The sequence below is a fragment of the Salvelinus alpinus genome, chromosome 9, assembly GCF_045679555.1.
Source record: "Salvelinus alpinus chromosome 9, SLU_Salpinus.1, whole genome shotgun sequence".
Taxonomy (NCBI): domain Eukaryota; kingdom Metazoa; phylum Chordata; class Actinopteri; order Salmoniformes; family Salmonidae; genus Salvelinus; species Salvelinus alpinus.
This window is the reverse complement of record NC_092094.1, coordinates 46006675-46023726: the sequence shown is the minus strand read 5'-3', so window position 1 is coordinate 46023726 and position 17052 is coordinate 46006675. Positions and strand designations below refer to the sequence as shown.

Below are 17052 nucleotides of genomic sequence, written 5' to 3'. Positions count from 1 at the left end.
TTCGCTATGAAACTCGAAATTGAGCATAGGTGCATCCTGTTTCCATGATCATGCTTGAGATGTTTCTACAACTTGATTGGTCCACCTGTGGTAAATTCAATTGATTGGACATGATTTGGAAAGGCACACACCTGTCTATATAAGGTCCCACAGTTGGCAGTGCAAAAACCAAGCCATGAGGTCCAAGGAATTGTCCGTAGAGCTCCAAGACAAGATTGTGTCAAGGCACAGATCTGGGGAAAGGAACCAAAACATGTCTGCAGCATTGAAGGACCTCAAAGACACAGTGGCCTCCATCATTCTTAATTGGAAGAAGTTTGGAAACACTAAGACTCTTCCTAGAGCTGGCCGCTCAGCCAAACTGAGCAATCGGGTGAGAAGGGCCTTGGTCAGGGAGGTTACCAAAAACCTGATGGTCACTCTGACAGAGCTCCAGAGTTCGTCTGTGACGAAGGTTAACCTTCCAACAGGACAATGACCCCAAGCACAGCCAAGACAATGCAAGTGACAAGTCTCTGAATGTCCTTGACTGACCCAGCTAGAACCCGATCGAACATCTGTGGAGACCTGAAAAATAGCTGTGCAGCAATGCTCCCCATCCAACCTGACAGAGCTTGAGAGGATCTGCATAGAATGGGGGAAACTCCCCAAATACATGTGCCAAGGTTGTCGACAAGGGTGTAATCGTTGCCAAAGGTGCTTCCAAGTAAAGGGTCTGAATACTTATGTGATCTTTTTTTTATACATCCCTACAAACCTGTTTTTGCCTTGTCATTATGGGGTATTGTGTGTAGATTGATGGGGGGGGGGGGCAAATCTAATCAAATTTAGGAAAAGGCTGTAATACAATGTGGAAAAAGTCAAAGGTCTGAATACTTTCCAAATGCACTGGAAGTAGTGAGGACTACATGCGAGACGCCATAGGTGTGTTGCTATATTACAATACAATGAATATAAACGTATTCTTCCATTAGTGTCTCAGAACATGCACTGAAAAGTACTTTCACATTGAAAGTATTATTCTATCATTGCACCTAACCTCTTACAGCTTCAAATTAATACATACACTAAAACATTACCACAAATGCAATCAAAAGCAAACAGTTTATTGAAAGTAACATTAAAAAAGTTGTGAAATTACAAGCAGATGGTTGGTGGCAGTGAGCAGAGGAAACAAAAAACATACTTTATACATGGTAGTATACCCATTGCCTTCATACACAGCATCTTATTTTTAATCTAAATGGATAACTATTTTCTGTCCCCCAGTAATTGGAGAACATAAGGTACATTTGCCTGTTAAGGTGGTAAGTGCACACAATCCAAACCACCATCAACTACACATACATTTTATGCAAACATATTTACAATACTCGAGTATTAAATCAATAATTATAAACTATCAGGAATCTTCAGTGCTGATCAGTTAAAATGGTAGAAACATTTGTAGTACTGACACAGGAAATCCTATTTGGGGAAGGCAAGACATTTTCACAAACCTATACGAAGGCAATTGAGTTTAATACGTCGCTTTGAAGTGAGGTAGCAACTTGTTTACAATTCTGTAGGAGATGTGCGCTACTGTACATTTTTCAACAGCACACTTTCCTGGAGCAGCATAGCATCCTTAAAAACAAACTCAGAGCATAGTCAGTTATAATTTGTGGTCAAAGGGATACTTCAGGATTTTGAACAATGAAGCCCTTTGTCTACGTCGCCAGAGTCTGATGAACTCACGGACACCATTTTTATGTCTCTGCATCCAGTATGAAAGAAGTTAGAGGTAGTTTTGCGAGCCAATGCTAACTACCATTAGCGCAATGACTGGAAGTCTATGGGATCTACTAGCATGCTAGCAGTTACCATTGACTTCCAGGCATTGCACTAATGGTAGTTAGCAACTTTCTTCAAACTACAATCAGACAATTAATCTGACTCTGGAAACTAAATTAAGGGCTATATTGCCAAAATCCTAAAGTATCCCTTTAAGCTTTCACACCCTACAATTGCAAGCCTGAGAGATGGAGGCAGTGCAAATGTCCACACATCTAAGTATATTTCTAGCATTTTGATGAACTAGGATATTAATACTCTAAGCAGTGCATCTTTCATAACCAGTAACTTTGTCATTGGCAGATAAAGATGAACAAGATTAGAAATGTAGCATTCATTCGTGGGAAGGAAACAAATAGTTGTGAATTTCATTTTACAGCGAGGAAGTCCCTTTTTAAATAAATAGCTAAACAATCTGGTCTTATGGTGCAGATGTCCGGTCAGGTCCAAAATTATAGGCACCCTTGATAAAGATGAGTAAAGATAAAAGTACTGAGGCTGTTTGACCACTCAAACCCATGGTGCTTTGTGTCAAAAGAATGAACCCCATACCTTGTGTAAAATATTAAGGTCAAAAGGTGCCGTGAACTTCACCCAGGACCAGGACATTTTAGCCAAAAACCTGGTTGCCTCTGCCAGGAGGCTTGAATTTGGCCACCAGTGGATCTTCCAGCAAGACAACAACCCCAAGCACACAAATTCCACAAAAGAAAAATGGTTAATTGACCACAAAAATCAATATTTTGCCATGGCCAACTCAGTATCCGGACTTGATCCCCATTCAAAAACCTGTGGTTTGAATTGAAGTGGGCAGTCCATAAGGGCAGACAAAGAATATCAAGGATCTGGAAAGATTCAGTATGGAGTAATAGTCTAAGATCCCTCCCAATGCGTTCTCATAAAACATTTTAGGAAAAGTTCAGTGCCCTTATCCTCGCAAGGTGAGATATTGAAAACCAGGGTGCCAATAATCCCCCCCCCCCCCCCATCTTTTTCAACAGAAAATATCACTTGTTAATTCAATTATCCTTCTCGGAGCAATTGTATTATAAAAAAGTTGCATAAAATATAGCTCCCTTTGTATTTTTTGCTCATCTTCATCAAGGGTGCCAATCATTTTGTACCCAACTGTACATGATTCAGTTATGACAAACATGTGGGGAGAGAAGTAAATCAAACTCCTAAAAAGAGCAAATCTCAATGAGTCTGCTGTCAATCATATTCTTCCTTTGAGTAAAACGTGTCTCACCCCAAATATGGCATTCAAAGATCTGAAATCGGGCTTGAAAGTTTACTTTGAACTCAGATAAATATGTCCCTGGACACTATTACGCTAAGTCCACCCAAACCTCCCTTCTGCCTAGGCTACATGATTGAAGTGATGCATGTTGTGCTGAGACAACCTAAAACCTAAGAGGTCGCCAGTCACTGGGTGTCCTGCCTATTGGCTCCGTTTCTCCTTAACTGGGGCAGGCTCCTCAGCTACGTCCCCTCTCCTGGTTCCAGTTCTTCAGGCCCTCTGGCAGGCTGGTGTCCTCTTCAAAACTGCCAGTCCCCTCCACAAAATCCTCATATGTCAACTTCTCCTCAAACGGCCGTGGCCCCAGCAGCTCCAACATGTCCGCCTTGTACAGGACTTCCTTCTCTAGGAGACGCTTCCCCACCTGGGGAGAGAGAAGAAGTGATGTTGCAGTGAGCTCAGTGACATTCATGACACATCAGGAATGACAGAGCCAAACCAAAGCTCTAGGGACTACTAGGTTGTTTTAGCTCAGAAAAAAAAATGTAAGTCAAAGAATTCCTAAAAATCCAAATAACAATGAAGATCTGTGAAGCTAAGGGTTTAAACACCGTTTCCCATGCTTATTCAAAGAACCATAAACAATTAATGAACATGCACCTGTGGAATGGTCAGTAAGACACTAACAGCTTACAGGCAGTAGGCAATTAAGCTCACAGTTATGAAAACTTAGGACACTAATGAGGCCTTTCTACTGACAAAAAAACAAGAAAGATCCCCAGGGTCCCTGCTCATCTGTGTGAACATGCCTTAGGCATGCTGCAAGCAGACATGAGGACTGCAGATGTGGCCAGGGCAATAAATTGCAAAATCCGTACACACCTAAGACAGCGCTACAGGGAGGCTGCGAGGACGATCAGCTGTCCATCCTCGCAGTGGCAGACCATGTGTAACACCTGCACAGGATCGGTACATCTGAACATCACACCTGCGGGACAGGTACAGGATGGCAACAACTACCCGAGTTACACCAGGAACACACAATCCCTCCATTAGAGCTCAGACTGTCCGCAATAGGCTGAGAGAGGCTGGACTGAGGGCTTGTAGGCCTGTTGTAAGGCAGGTCCTCACCAGACATCACCGGCAACAACGTCGCCTATGGGCACAAACCCACTGTCGCTGGACCAGACAGGACTGGCGAAAAGTGCTCTTCACTGACGAGTCGCGGGTGTCTCATCAGGGGTGATGGTCGGATTTGCGTTTATCGTCGAAGGAATGAGCGTTACACCGAGGCCTGTACTCTGGAGCAGGGTCAGTCCTGGTCTGGGGAGGTGTCACAGCATCATCGGACTGAGCTCGTTGTCATTGCAGGCAATCTCAACGCTGTGCGTTACAGGGAAGACACCCTTCCTGCAGGCTCATCCTGACATGACCCTCCAGCATGACAATGCCACACCGCTCGTTCTGTGCGTGATTTCCTGCAAGACAGGAATGTCAGTGTTCTGCCATGGCCAGAAAAGAGCCTAGATCTCAATCGTCTGGGACCTGTTGGATCAAAGGTTGAGGGCCATTCCCCCCAGAAATGTCCATGAACTTGCAGGTGCCTTGGTGGAAGAGTGGGGCAACATCTCACAGCAAGAACTGGCAAATCTGGTGCAGTCCATGAGGAGATGCACTGCAGTACTTAATGCAGCTGGTGGCCAGACCAGACACTGACTTACTTTTGATTTTGACCCCCCCCCCCCCTTTGTTCAGGGACACATTCCATTTGTTAGTCACATGTCTGTGGAACTTGTTCAGTTTGTCTGTTGTTGAATCTTGTGTAAATATGTGTATGAAAATAACATGTTAAGTTTGCTGAAAATAAGCAGTTGACAGTACAAGGACGTTTCTTTTTTTGCTGAGTTTAGATGGTGTACCCTTGATAAGACAGCATAAAGAGTACTCTGAAAACCTTGGAACTACATGATGTTCATGTAGGTCAATGCCATTCTCACCATGTCCACACACTCCCTCTTTTCCACAATGAGCTCCATGGTCCTCTGGTAGGCGCTGTCCACCAGGTCTCTGACCTCCTGGTCTATGAGCTCTGCCGTGGCCTCGCTGTAAGGTTTATCCATCACCATCTCCCCCTGCTGAGGCAGGTCAAACGACACCTGGCCTATCTTCTCACTCATCCCAAACTGCACTACCTGGAGGCCAGAAGTGATGTGGGGGGGAGATCATAAATACAACAGATACTATGACATAAAGCAACACTTCCCAAAACAAATTCCTATCAACATTGTTGAATCGTAACCATTGCTTTTCTGACTGAGGAGTCATTTAAAAAGCTCTGGGCTCAGTTTTTCAAAAGTTCTCGGTTTCACCTATAAAGAGATCATTAAATGCATAGAAATAGAATGAGTAGAACAGACGAGTCATTGACTTGAATGGGGACTTCTATTTCTACGCATTTAATCCCATCCAATAGGCAAACTCCAGATAGATAACCTTGTGTGGAATTTTTATTGTTGGACATAAGACTATAAAAACACCAGAAATCAGCGCCAAGTGACTGACTTAAAACATCTGTTCCCAAGCATAACAGAGACACGTGATCGTATACAAATATAAGGAAGGTTTCAAATTATTATGTTTTAGTCAAACATATCCGTTTGGGCTTCTTGCGGTCAATTTGACCATCAACTCTAGAAAAAAAAACATCCCGCAGCCAAATGTAGTTGATGATCCTTGCAGTACAGTACAGTACCTGTGCGTAGGCTGACTGGGTGACCTTCTTCAGGTCATCCTGAGCTCCTGTGGTGATTTTCTCAAAGAAGACCTTTTCAGCCACACGTCCTCCCAGCATCATACACATCCTGTCAAACAGCTGCTCCCGCGTGTACAGGTATTGCTCCTTGGGAACGTAGTGGGCATACCCTAACCCCTTCCCTCTGGGGATGATGGACACCTAGAGGAAGAGAAGAGGAACACATGGCATTAGAATAGGGATTTTTATTTATATAAATGAATCACTTCGTCACAGTGAATTGAATCATGTGACTCAGTCGTAACAGTAATTTTAGGGAAAAAGATTAGATGTAGCATTTCTTTTGCATTATGTGGCTTCAACTTGTTTTGCAGATATGTACTTCCAGTTGATTTAGGAATCCAATGTAGGGGACATTGCAACTCAATAGATGCTAGTCAGCCTGCAAAGTAAACAAGGTAGCTATGATAAAATGACTTCACTAGAAAAGGTACATTTCCTGAAGAGAATTTGTGGGCTTGCTTCAGAATAAAATTATTTGTAACCTACCATAGCCATTTCATTTCCGATATATTATACTTTGTGGGGCATTAAGTGCCTTGCACAACGACTGGAGATGGTACATAGGATCAGAGAGCACCCTACCTATGTCGATATGCTTCTTTAAATACTTGCATAGAGACACTGCAAATTGTTGGTCATGGAAACTTGGAGAAGTCATAAAATTCCATCTGTCAAAATGTGTATGAACCCTGAACGCATATGGATCCGGTACATTTCTTAAATATCCGGTAAATTAAAATGATACCAATCAAATGACAGGCACCACATTTTCCTAATGGAAGGAATCCAGTAAGACCACTTGTCGCCATTGGCGTCGGCAAATGCGAATCCTAATAAATCAAAACCTTGAGCAATGGCCCACTCCTATCGCACACATGCAGGTGATTTAATATCTGTGGGTGATGCACTAAAGTGTCATTCGGATCCTGGCTGATATAATTTTTATTTAAATTTGATAAAATATTATAAAAACGGTACGTAAATAAATCACATTAAGATAAATTATTAAAATCATTGATGACTTTCGCTCAACTTCCCAGGCACAATTTAAAAATGCCATGTCTTTCCATGACACCAACTCATTGTATCCACATGTGGTTGAATCGTGTATTAAATAAATCACATCAAATCATAGCCCAACACTGTGGCTAGGCTTCAAAACAAACTGACATAGGGCACCTCATGAAATGGCCTCAACTGCCACAGAGGCCATTGCTACCGTCACAGGGATCTAGTAAGCTCGTCAGACTCATGGTTGTACAGTATAATGTCTTCTAAGAAGTCTCACAGGTCTTTGATTCCAATTGTTTCATGTGTAGTTCAGAGGTCAAACACCTGGTCTTCACTCACACCAAAAAAGGAGTGGAGGGTGCTGCAGAGTTGTTTATAGTATGCAGTGCTCAAACGTATTTTTTAATAGTAGTAATATTTATTCGTTTGGCAACCTGGCCAAATAAACAAAGCAAGGCCTTTAAAGGAGGGCATTACCTTCAGCAGTGGGTCAGCATGTTGCAGGAACCAGCCCGCAATTGCATGTCCAGCCTCATGGTATGCAACAGTCTTCTTTTCATTGGGCTGCAGCACCTGGGTCTTCTTCTCAAGACCTACAGGGAGATGCGAGAGAGAAATGGAAGTTTCCATTGAATCCCCACACCATCTTCCTAAATATGTAACATTCACAAAGCAGAGACCACACAATAATAGAAGGCGCTGGAAGACATTGTACCCACCGCCGACGACCCTGTCGATGGCCTGCTCAAAGTGTTTTCCTTCCACATGTGGGTTGAGGTGTCTAGCAGCGATTAGGGCAGCCTCGTTGCACACGTTAGCTATGTCGGCTCCTGATGAAGACGGAGAGGATGTTTAAAATAAAGACATCAAGATAATCAACATGGCATCTTCACACAGAGCAGCTCAACTTGCCAGTGAAGCCTGGTGTGGCGGCAGCCATCTTCCTGGCCAATCCGTCTTTGGCCATAGCAGGGTCCAGTTTGATGGGCCGTAAGTGCACTTTGAAGATGGACGCTCTGCCTTTGATGTCAGGTGGGCCTGAAATATGGACATGTATTGGATTTCATGAAAGGCTCATAGTCTGCTGATTTTAAAACTGTTATGTACGGGTTATAAAGTCCTTAAGTAGGTTTACATAAAGTCTTACCGAATGGGATTAGATGTCAATATAAATATCAATATGCAGTAAGTTAAAATAACACTAAAGTTACCACAGCACACGGTTGCCTGAGCTCCAGGTTAATTGTAAGATTCCATACCTATGTAAATCTGCCTGTCAAATCTACCAGGCCTCATTAGTGCAGGATCCAAGATGTCCGGTCTGTTGGTACCCGCCAGGACAACCACGTTAGTTCTGGTATCGAACCCTAGAAGAAAAATACCAGGGAATGAATCTTACAGTATATGCATTACAGTTCAAAGTAAACAATTTAGAGTAATGGTGGACAATAAGATGAAATCACTGAGTAACAAACAGGGGACACATATCCGATTAACAAACATTATGATAGTGAGTGTGATATTAGATGGGGAAACTTTCACCCATACTTACCATCCATCTCCACTAGCAGCTGGTTGAGTGTGTTCTCCTGCTCACTCTGGCCCCCAAAATTTCCCCCGCCCCTCTTGCGGCCCACTGCGTCTATCTCATCTATGAACAGGATACAGGGGGCGTTCTTCCGGGCCAAGGTAAACATGTCTCTCACCTACAGGGAGAAAACAGTCAATACTAGGGCCTTAAAACAGCTTCATTCACATCCTCTAAGCAAAGTATTTCCAGTAAAATGGATTGAAATGTATCCCTGTGATTAGCTAGCTATAATCTAAAATGCACATAATTTAACTTGAAATGGATGTTATGAAGTCAGCTGTAAGTGTTTCCTCTGGCTCTATTGTGTACTCACCCTGGCAGGCCCAACACCCACAAACAACTCCAGGAACTCTGAGCCATTGACTGTGATGAAGGGGACATTGGCTTCTCCTGCTGTGGCTTTGGCCAGCAGGGTCTTGCCTGTGCCTGGAGGTCCAGAGAGCACAGCACCCTGAGAACAAACACATGAGATTTAAAATACCTGAAATATGAAAGTCTAGAAGGGACATTCATTTGTGATGTGTTGTGAAAAGTCATACCACATCTAAAATCAACACATTTTCTCCCTTCACGTTACATCGAAAGGTGTTTCAGGACTAGTATGACTGCGGTTGTCCCATCCTTACCTTTGGGATCTTGGCCCCCAGGTTCAGGTACTGCTGGGGGTTCTTCAGGAAGTTAACAAACTCCAGGATCTCCAACTTGGCCTCCTCACAGCCGGCCACATCCTTGAACTTGGTGTTGATGTTGTACATCATCTTCGCTGGTGATTCCCTGATACTGAATGGGGTGAAGGCGGTCCAATCACCACCTCCCATTGGTCCCCGTCGCAGGGAGAAGAGCAGGAAACCAATCAACCCCAGGGTGGGGATCACACGCATCAATAATGTCCTGTAGGAGGACAAATTATAAAATGGTCTCAGTTAAAACGTCAGCTTGACCGTGAAATTTGACTCATAAGTCTGCCTCTAATTTTGGCGTGAGCAATAGTCAAGCCCTGTGGAGGCATGAATTGCTGAGGTGTGTGTAGTATTGTTCTTCTATCCTCGTGTGTACCCAAAATCCCCTCAAGAATAGTAAAACGTGGGGACATTTCCCACATCCCCATGAGGACAAAGGCTGTTTACAATTAGGGTAAGGGGTTGATTCAATTTAAATGGAAATATTTGTAGGTTCCCCAAGGATAGAAAAACAAGTTAGGGCAGCACGATATGGGCAAATAATCAAATTGCGATTTTTTTTAAACCAAATATTGCGATTTCACTTGTGATTATAGATCAGACTTGGGCAAACTGTTCATAGAATGATCATTCTAATTTTATGGTTGGAATACAGTGGGCACTTGTTTGGCATGACAAATGAAAAAGGGAAGGGCTGGTTGCGACAGAATAGGAACCAAAGCGTTGGTCAGTGTTTCCCATGGAACCCTAATTAGATGGGTACATTCAGACAAACATTAGAATATTCTTTGCCTTTTCCTCTGATTAAGAACAAACAATGCTGATATACTCCACCACTGGTACCGGCCTGTATAAGAGCAAAAGGTTTGCTAGCAGGATTTCCCCCATCAGTGGATTTAGCTAGCCAGCTAGCTAGAGATAAGCATTAGGGGCTAACAATTATTTTTTTTGGCACATTTGCAGCTTGCTAAAGACCAACTAGCATTTTGCAGAGAACAAGTTAAACTAATAGTAAAATATAGAAAATGTGGATAAATATACAGTGGGGAGAACAAGTATTTGATACACTGCCGATTTTGCAGGTTTTCCTACTTACAAAGCATGTAGAGGTCTGTAATTTTTATCATAGGTACACTTCAACTGTGAGAGACGGAATCTAAAACAAAAATCCCGAAAATCACATTGTATGATTTTTAAGTAATTCATTTGCATTTTATTGCATGACATAAGTATTTGATCACCTACCAACCAGTAAGAATTCCGGCTCTCACAGACCTGTTAGTTTTTCTTTAAGAAGCCCTCCTGTTCTCCACTCATTACCTGTATTAACTGCACCTGTTTGAACTCGTTACCTGTATAAAAGACACCTGTCCACACACTCAATCAAACAGACTCCAACCTCTCCACAATGGCCAAGACCAGAGAGCTGTGTAAGGACATCAGGGATAAAATTGTAGACCTGCACAAGGCTGGGATGGGCTACAGGACAATAGGCAAGCAGCTTGGTGAGAAGGCAACAACTGTTGGCGCAATTATTAGAAAATAGAAGAAAATAGAAGAAGTTCAAGATGATGGTCAATCACCCTCGGTCTGGGGCTCCATGCAAGATCTCACCTCGTGGGGCATCAATGATCATGAGGAAGGTGAGGGATCAGCCCAGAACTACACGGCAGGACCTGGTCAATGACCTGAAGAGAGCTGGGACCACAGTCTCAAAGAAAACCATTAGTAACACACTACGCCGTCATGGATTAAAATCCTGCAGCGCACACAAGGTCCCCCTGCTCAAGCAGGCGCATGTCCAGGCCCGTCTGAAGTTTGCCAATGACCATCTGGATGATCCAGAGGAGGAATGGGAGAAGGTCATGTGGTCTGATGATTCAAAAATAGAGCTTTTTGGTCTAAACTCCACTCGCCGTGTTTGGAGGAAGAAGAAGGATGAGTACAACCCCAAGAACACCATCCCAACCGTGAAGCATGGAGGTGGAAACATCATTCTTTGGGGATGCTTTTCTGCAAAGGGGACAGGACGACTGCACCGTATTGAGGGGAGGATGGATGGGGCCATGTATTGCGAGATCTTAGCCAACAACCTCCTTCCCTCAGTAAGAGCATTGATGATGGGTCGTGGCTGGGTCTTCCAGCATGACAACGACCCGAAACACACAGCCAGGGCAACTAAGGAGTGGCTCCGTAAGAAGTATCTCAAGGTCCTGGAGTGGCCTAGCCAGTCTCCAGACCTGAACCCAATAGAAAATCTTTGGAGGGAGCTGAAAGTCCGTATTGCCCAGCGACAGCCCCGAAACCTGAAGGATCTGGAGAAGGTCTGTATGGAGGAGTGGGCCGAAATCCCTGCTGCAGTGTGTGCAAACCTGGTCAAGAACTACAGGAAACGTATGATCTCTGTAATTGCAAACAAAGGATTCTGTACCAAATATTAAGTTCTGCTTTTCTGATGTATCAAATACTTATGTCATGCAATAAAATGCTAATTAATTACTTAAAAATCATACAATGTGATTTTTGGGATTTTTGTTTTAGATTCCGTCTCTCACAGTTGAAGTGTACCTATGATAAAAATTACAGACCTCTACATGCTTTGTAAGTAGGAAAATCGGCAAAATCGGCAGTGTATCAAATACTTGTTCTCCCCACTGTATATTAAGAGATTCTCTGGTACTTTTGTATACTTTTTAGCCAGTAGTTCTGAAAGTATACTGAACAAAAATATAAAAGAAGCAATTAAAGATTTTATTGAGTTACAGTTCATGTAAGAAAGTCAGTCAATTGAAATAAATAAATTAGGCACTAATCTATGGATTTTACATGAGTGGGCAGGGGTGCAGCCACCATGGGTGGGCCTTGAAGGGCATAAGCCCACCCACTTGGCAGCCAGGACAACCCACTGGGGAGCCAGTCCCAGCCAATCAGAATTAGTTTATCCCCACAAAAAGGCTTTATTACAGATGATCCCGCAGGTGAAGAAGCCGGATGTGGAGGTCCTGGACTGGCATTACACACGGTCTGTGGTTGGGAGGCCGGTTAGACGCACTGCCAAATTTTCTAAAACGACGTATGCAGCTTATGGTAGAGAAATTCATATTAAATTCTCTGCCAGCAGCTCTGGTGGACATTCCTGCAGTCAGTATGCAAATGGCACGCTCCCTCAACTTGAGCCATCTGTGGCATGGTGTTGTGTGACTAAACTGCACATTTTAAAGTGGCCCTTTATTGTCCCCGGCACAATGAGCACCTGTGTAATGATCATGCCTTTTAATCAGCTTCTTGATATGCCACACCTGTCAGATGGATGGATTATCTTGGCAAAGGAGAAATGCTCACTAAGAGAAATATATATATATTTTTTTTGATAAATAAGCTTTTGTACATTTGGAACATTTCTGGGACTTTTAATAACAGCTCATGTTTGGGGACCAAAACTTTACATGTTGTGTTTATATTTTTGTTCAGTGTAGCATTCATGAGCAAAAAGTGGGCCCCAGAAATTGGGTACTACATCACATACTGCATGTGCAGATATGTGCGCCCCGTCATTGCTCCCTCTCATTCTGCTGTGTGCATCTTGCTAGCTGTCACTCAAATGGCGAGGGGCTGAAGCTCATTGGATGAAACTCAAATTGTAATGGGGCTGGCCCACGTGGGGGAAATGCCCCAGTATGGCTTTCAGAAAACAGTCGCTTTCAAAATTTAGATCTCGTGGCTATTTGAAGTAAGACAGAAATTCTGCATGTATGAACTACACATTAAACACATCCAGCCCAATGCAGTAAGTTTGAAAAATACTTACTAGTCAAAGTTCTGGAGCATGTCTTTACAGAATCAAAGTGGAAATGCTCATTGTTCCAGTTTAGAGAAGAAAAAAAAAAAAAGAGGTTGACTGCATGGTGTTGGTGAATGCATGTAGAGTGAATCTCGAGCATGAGGAACTGCCTACTTGAGACAGGGAACGGGGCTTGGTGTGTGGGGGATTGGGAAGCGTCAAAAAGAGGAGACGGAGAAAACTCCACTAACTCGAGCAATATATCAAAAGTTAAAAATAATTTAAAATAGTGTTACAGACGGCTAAGTGTCGGTTCAAATAATCGCAGCGATATGGATATTGTGCATGTCAATATCGCAATTTCTATTAAAATGTGATTAATAGTGCAGCCCGTGTGTGTGTATTAACTCACCCATCATTTTTTGAGCTGTACACAACAGCTGCCCTATGAGAGGACTCCACACCCAGCTCGTGGTGAGCCGCCTCCAAGTTCCTCTCGAAGGTGTCCACACTACCGATGTTAAACCACACATGGCTCTGGGGAAAGACCACCAATACACGTCAACCTCTTCAGTAAGGCTGCAGCTTCCAATGTATCCACAAAACACTCACTTCATTTAATCTTGTTTGCTATATTCTACTGAAAGATTATTCATCCTGAGTGAATCTTTATCAAGCGAGTCATCATGCTATCATCTAAAGCCTGTCACCGTTTCAGATCCAGAGAATGGTCTGTTTTCACCTACCTCATCAGCCCCTGGTAATGGAATGACTCTCACATACTGTTTGTTGACAACCTCTAAACGGTCAACCTGTGAAGAGAACAAACTGCTAGTTGTAAAGAAACCGCCATGACAAATCGATGGAAACAAAATAAGTTCTGTAACTGAGCAATTACATCACGATTATAATAAAAATCAGCATGCATTTCCATGTACAGTATTCTCACTGAATTGTTGCATTTTGTTCTCACCATTCCTCTGCTAAGGTAATGATAGACAAATTCCTTCCAGGTGATCTCCTTGGCTGTGTCAGTGAACTGATAGTAGAGTGCGGCAGATGATATCCCAGTTACTAGCATTGCCAGGGCAAGGAACTCCTTCTCATCCCATGGGATGTCTCCCTAGTAAGGCAGAGGAAAAGGGTCAACATGGGAGAAAACATTTTTTTTTAAGTCACATCATGTTGCAGTATCTGCATTCAGTTCCACAATAGTATATGTAAACATCCCTCAGAATAGGGCGGTGGTTCCCAAAAGGTTTTGGTTACTGTGCCACCAACTGAATTCTCTGCCCGGAGTATACCCTCATGTGCATTTTAGCAGTAAGCCTACGGTCTCATGAGTCTTCTCAAGTACCTCTGGTGGGGAAGCCATAGGATAGGGAGTAATACTGTAAGACAGACCATTCACAGCACATACCATCTTCATGCGGCTCCACCAATCTTTCCCTGCTCTTTTGCTGCCACTTCGACGGCCTCCCCTGCCACGTGATTCCTTCCCTTTACCCTCTGGCAATCAAAAGTGAATGATAGCATTACATTGATCCAGCCAGTGTTGATTAATAGAGCCCATCTAGGTTGGCAGATCGAGTCAGGGCAACCTAGGTTGATGCTTAGACCAATCTTTATGAGTAAGATCTCCCTTATGGAGATCTTACGTCAAAAGATAAGTTGATCTGAATTTGCATTAGACTGCATAGTTCTGCAATTCATGAAGCTAACAGGACATTTTACACAACTCTTGGGTCTTACCTTTTGGAAGCTCAGCGGAGTATAGTAGTCCATGAGATGAATAGAATCCATGAGATGACAACTTATTTTGTGCAAGAATCTGAAGAGGAAAGCATTTGGAGTTATCATAGCTGGTTTAACTAGCTAACTTGGCTAGTCAGTTGAGCTACTGCCTAGTAACGTTAGTAGCTATGCTAGCTAAACGCACCAAAAAAAAGAAACGTCCTCGCACTGTCAACTGTGTTTATTTTCAGCAAACTTAACATATGTTCATACAAATATTTACACAACAAGAGTCAACAACTGAGACAAACTGAACAAGTTCCACAGACATGTAACTAACAGAAATTGAATAATGTGTCCCTGAACAAAGGGGGGGTAAAAATCAAAAGTACCAGTCAGTATCTGGTGTGGCCACCAGCTGCATTAAGTACTGCAGTGAATCTCATGGACTGCACCAGATTTGCAGATCGGGCTCGTCGCTGGCCATGGCAGAACACTGACATTCCTGTCTTGCAGGAAATCACACACAGAACGAGCAGTATGGCTGGTGGCATTGTCATGCTGGAGAGTCATGTCAGGATGAGCCTGCAGGAAGGGTACCACATGAGGGTGTTGAGATTGCCTGCAATGACAACGAGCTCAGTCCGATGATGCTGAGACACCACCCCAGACCCTCCACCTCCAAAGCGATCCCAATCCAGAATACAGGCCTCGGTGTAACGCACATTCCTTCGACGATAAACACGAATCCACCCCATCACCCCTGGTGAAACAAAACCACGACTCGTCAGTAAAGAGCACTTTTTACCAGTCCTGTATGGTCCGGCGACAGTGGGTTTGTCCCCATGGGCGACGTTGCCAGTGATGTCTTATAACAGGCCTACAAGCCCTCAGTCCAGCCTCTCTCAGCCTATTGCGGACAGTCGGAGCGCTGATGGAGGGATTGTGCATGCCTGGTGTAACTCAGGCAGTGGTTGCCATCCTGTACCGCAGGTGTGATGTTCTGATGTACCGATCCTGTGCAGGTGTTGTTACATGTGGTCTGCCACTGCGAGGACGATCAGCTGTCCATCCTGTAGCGCTGTCTTAGGCGTCTCACAGTATAGACATTGCAATGTATTGCCCTGGCCACATCTGCAGTCCTCATGCCTTTGGCATGCTGCTAGGAGGCACGTTCACGCAGATGAGCAGGGATCCTGGGCATCTTTCTTTTGGTGTTTTTCAGAGTCAGAAGAAAGTCCTCGTGTCCTAAGTTTTCATAACTGTGACCTTAATTGCCTACCGTTTGTAAGCTGTTAGTGTCTTAACGACCGTTCCACAGGTGCTTGTTCATGGTTCATTGAACAAGCATGGGAAACCGTGTTTAAACCCCTTACAATGAAGATCTGTGAAGTTATTTGGATTTTTACGAATTATCTTTGAAAGACAGGGTCCTGAAAAGGGGACTTTTTTGGGGTTGTTGCTGAGTTTAGTTAAGAGACACAGATAGTCCTGACAGTCATATAACAGTTCTAGCCACGGATTGATTGTATGCTTTAACGTTACAGAACTAGCCAACTAGAATCGCTAATTAGCGTACACCTAATTTCAGTTGGCTGGATGATCACATAACAAAACAATCTTACCCTTACAGAACAGCCACGGTAGACGGGCAGCACAAATACATTCCTTGCTGACACCACTGAACTGCGTACACAAGGTTTTACTGCGATCCGTAAAGGCAAAGCAGCCGTCGAGAGAAGCCCCAACATTTGAACCATTCTCTGGCTGCCACTTGCCGTCCACTCTGAGAAATAATATCTGATTTTCTTAATATGCTGTCCTCTTACACTTCAACGGTATTACAATATTAAATAACTGCCACAGTACTTGGCTTTTAAATGCAAGAACGTCATCCAGAGTTTGACCATTGAGGACTCCAATAACCTGACCATAATCATGCCTGACACAATTTATGTTGGAATGGACATATTTTTTTATGTATTATTTGGATATGGTTGACAAATGATATAAAATGTAAGCATATTCAAAATGCAATGAAAAAAGTATACAAAGTGTTCAATAGATACAAGTGTACAGCTTTAATAAAAATCAAATCATCCATGCGCGAATACGACGACTTTGGGTCTTTCTGCAGAACTCGATCTTGTTCTGTGATTGGCTGATAAACATACACGCACATTTCATCATGGACAAGCAATTTGACAGGTAGATTATACAATTTGCATGTAATGACCACCCAGAAACAGTGTTGTATCTTTTTGGCGTTGTATTCATGTAAGAAAACTCAGTAGATTCAGTAGATGTATAATTGAACACATTTATGAAGATTTTACACTATTGTGGAGAGATTTACTGCTTGGATTC

General features: G+C 43.2%; 1 protein-coding gene across 3 annotated transcripts; it reads right to left on the bottom strand.

The window, feature by feature from the left end:
* Nucleotides 1–3076: 3076 nt before the first annotated feature.
* LOC139530207 (mitochondrial inner membrane m-AAA protease component AFG3L1-like) lies at nt 3077–16612 on the bottom strand. 3 transcript variants are annotated; one of them, XR_011665978.1, is made up of 17 exons: nt 16311–16612; nt 14704–14782; nt 14372–14460; nt 13925–14074; nt 13698–13763; nt 13364–13488; nt 9117–9381; nt 8804–8941; nt 8452–8605; nt 8159–8266; nt 7812–7937; nt 7619–7729; nt 7377–7492; nt 5826–6026; nt 5071–5265; nt 3956–4061; nt 3371–3497 (listed from the first exon to the last, which is right to left on the bottom strand). XR_011665978.1 is itself a non-coding variant. In XM_071326402.1 (16 exons), the coding sequence occupies exons 1-16, from the start codon at nt 16443–16445 to the stop codon at nt 3312–3314; spliced, it is 2244 nt and encodes a 747-aa protein (XP_071182503.1). In that variant the 5' UTR covers nt 16446–16612; the 3' UTR covers nt 3077–3311. The 3 variants fall into 3 exon arrangements, 2 of the variants coding, with proteins under 2 accessions (XP_071182503.1, XP_071182504.1); XM_071326402.1 differs by lacking the exon at nt 3956–4061 and having other exon boundaries at nt 3077–3497; XM_071326403.1 differs by lacking the exons at nt 3956–4061; nt 14372–14460 and having other exon boundaries at nt 3180–3497; nt 16311–16326.
* Nucleotides 16613–17052: the final 440 nt, after the last annotated feature.

Excerpts from the sequence above, each read along its gene's own strand:
- LOC139530207 (XM_071326402.1), bottom strand. The coding sequence starts at position 16,445 with ATGGTTCAAATGTTGGGGCTTCTCTCGACGGCTGCTTTGCCTTTACGG. Across the intron at positions 6,027-7,376 it reads ATGCTGACCCACTGCTGAAG|GTGTCCATCATCCCCAGAGG; the intron begins GTAATGCCCTCC and ends CTCTTCCTCTAG. Across the intron at positions 3,498-5,070 it reads AGAGGGAGTGTGTGGACATG|GTGGGGAAGCGTCTCCTAGA; the intron begins GTGAGAATGGCA and ends CTCTCTCCCCAG.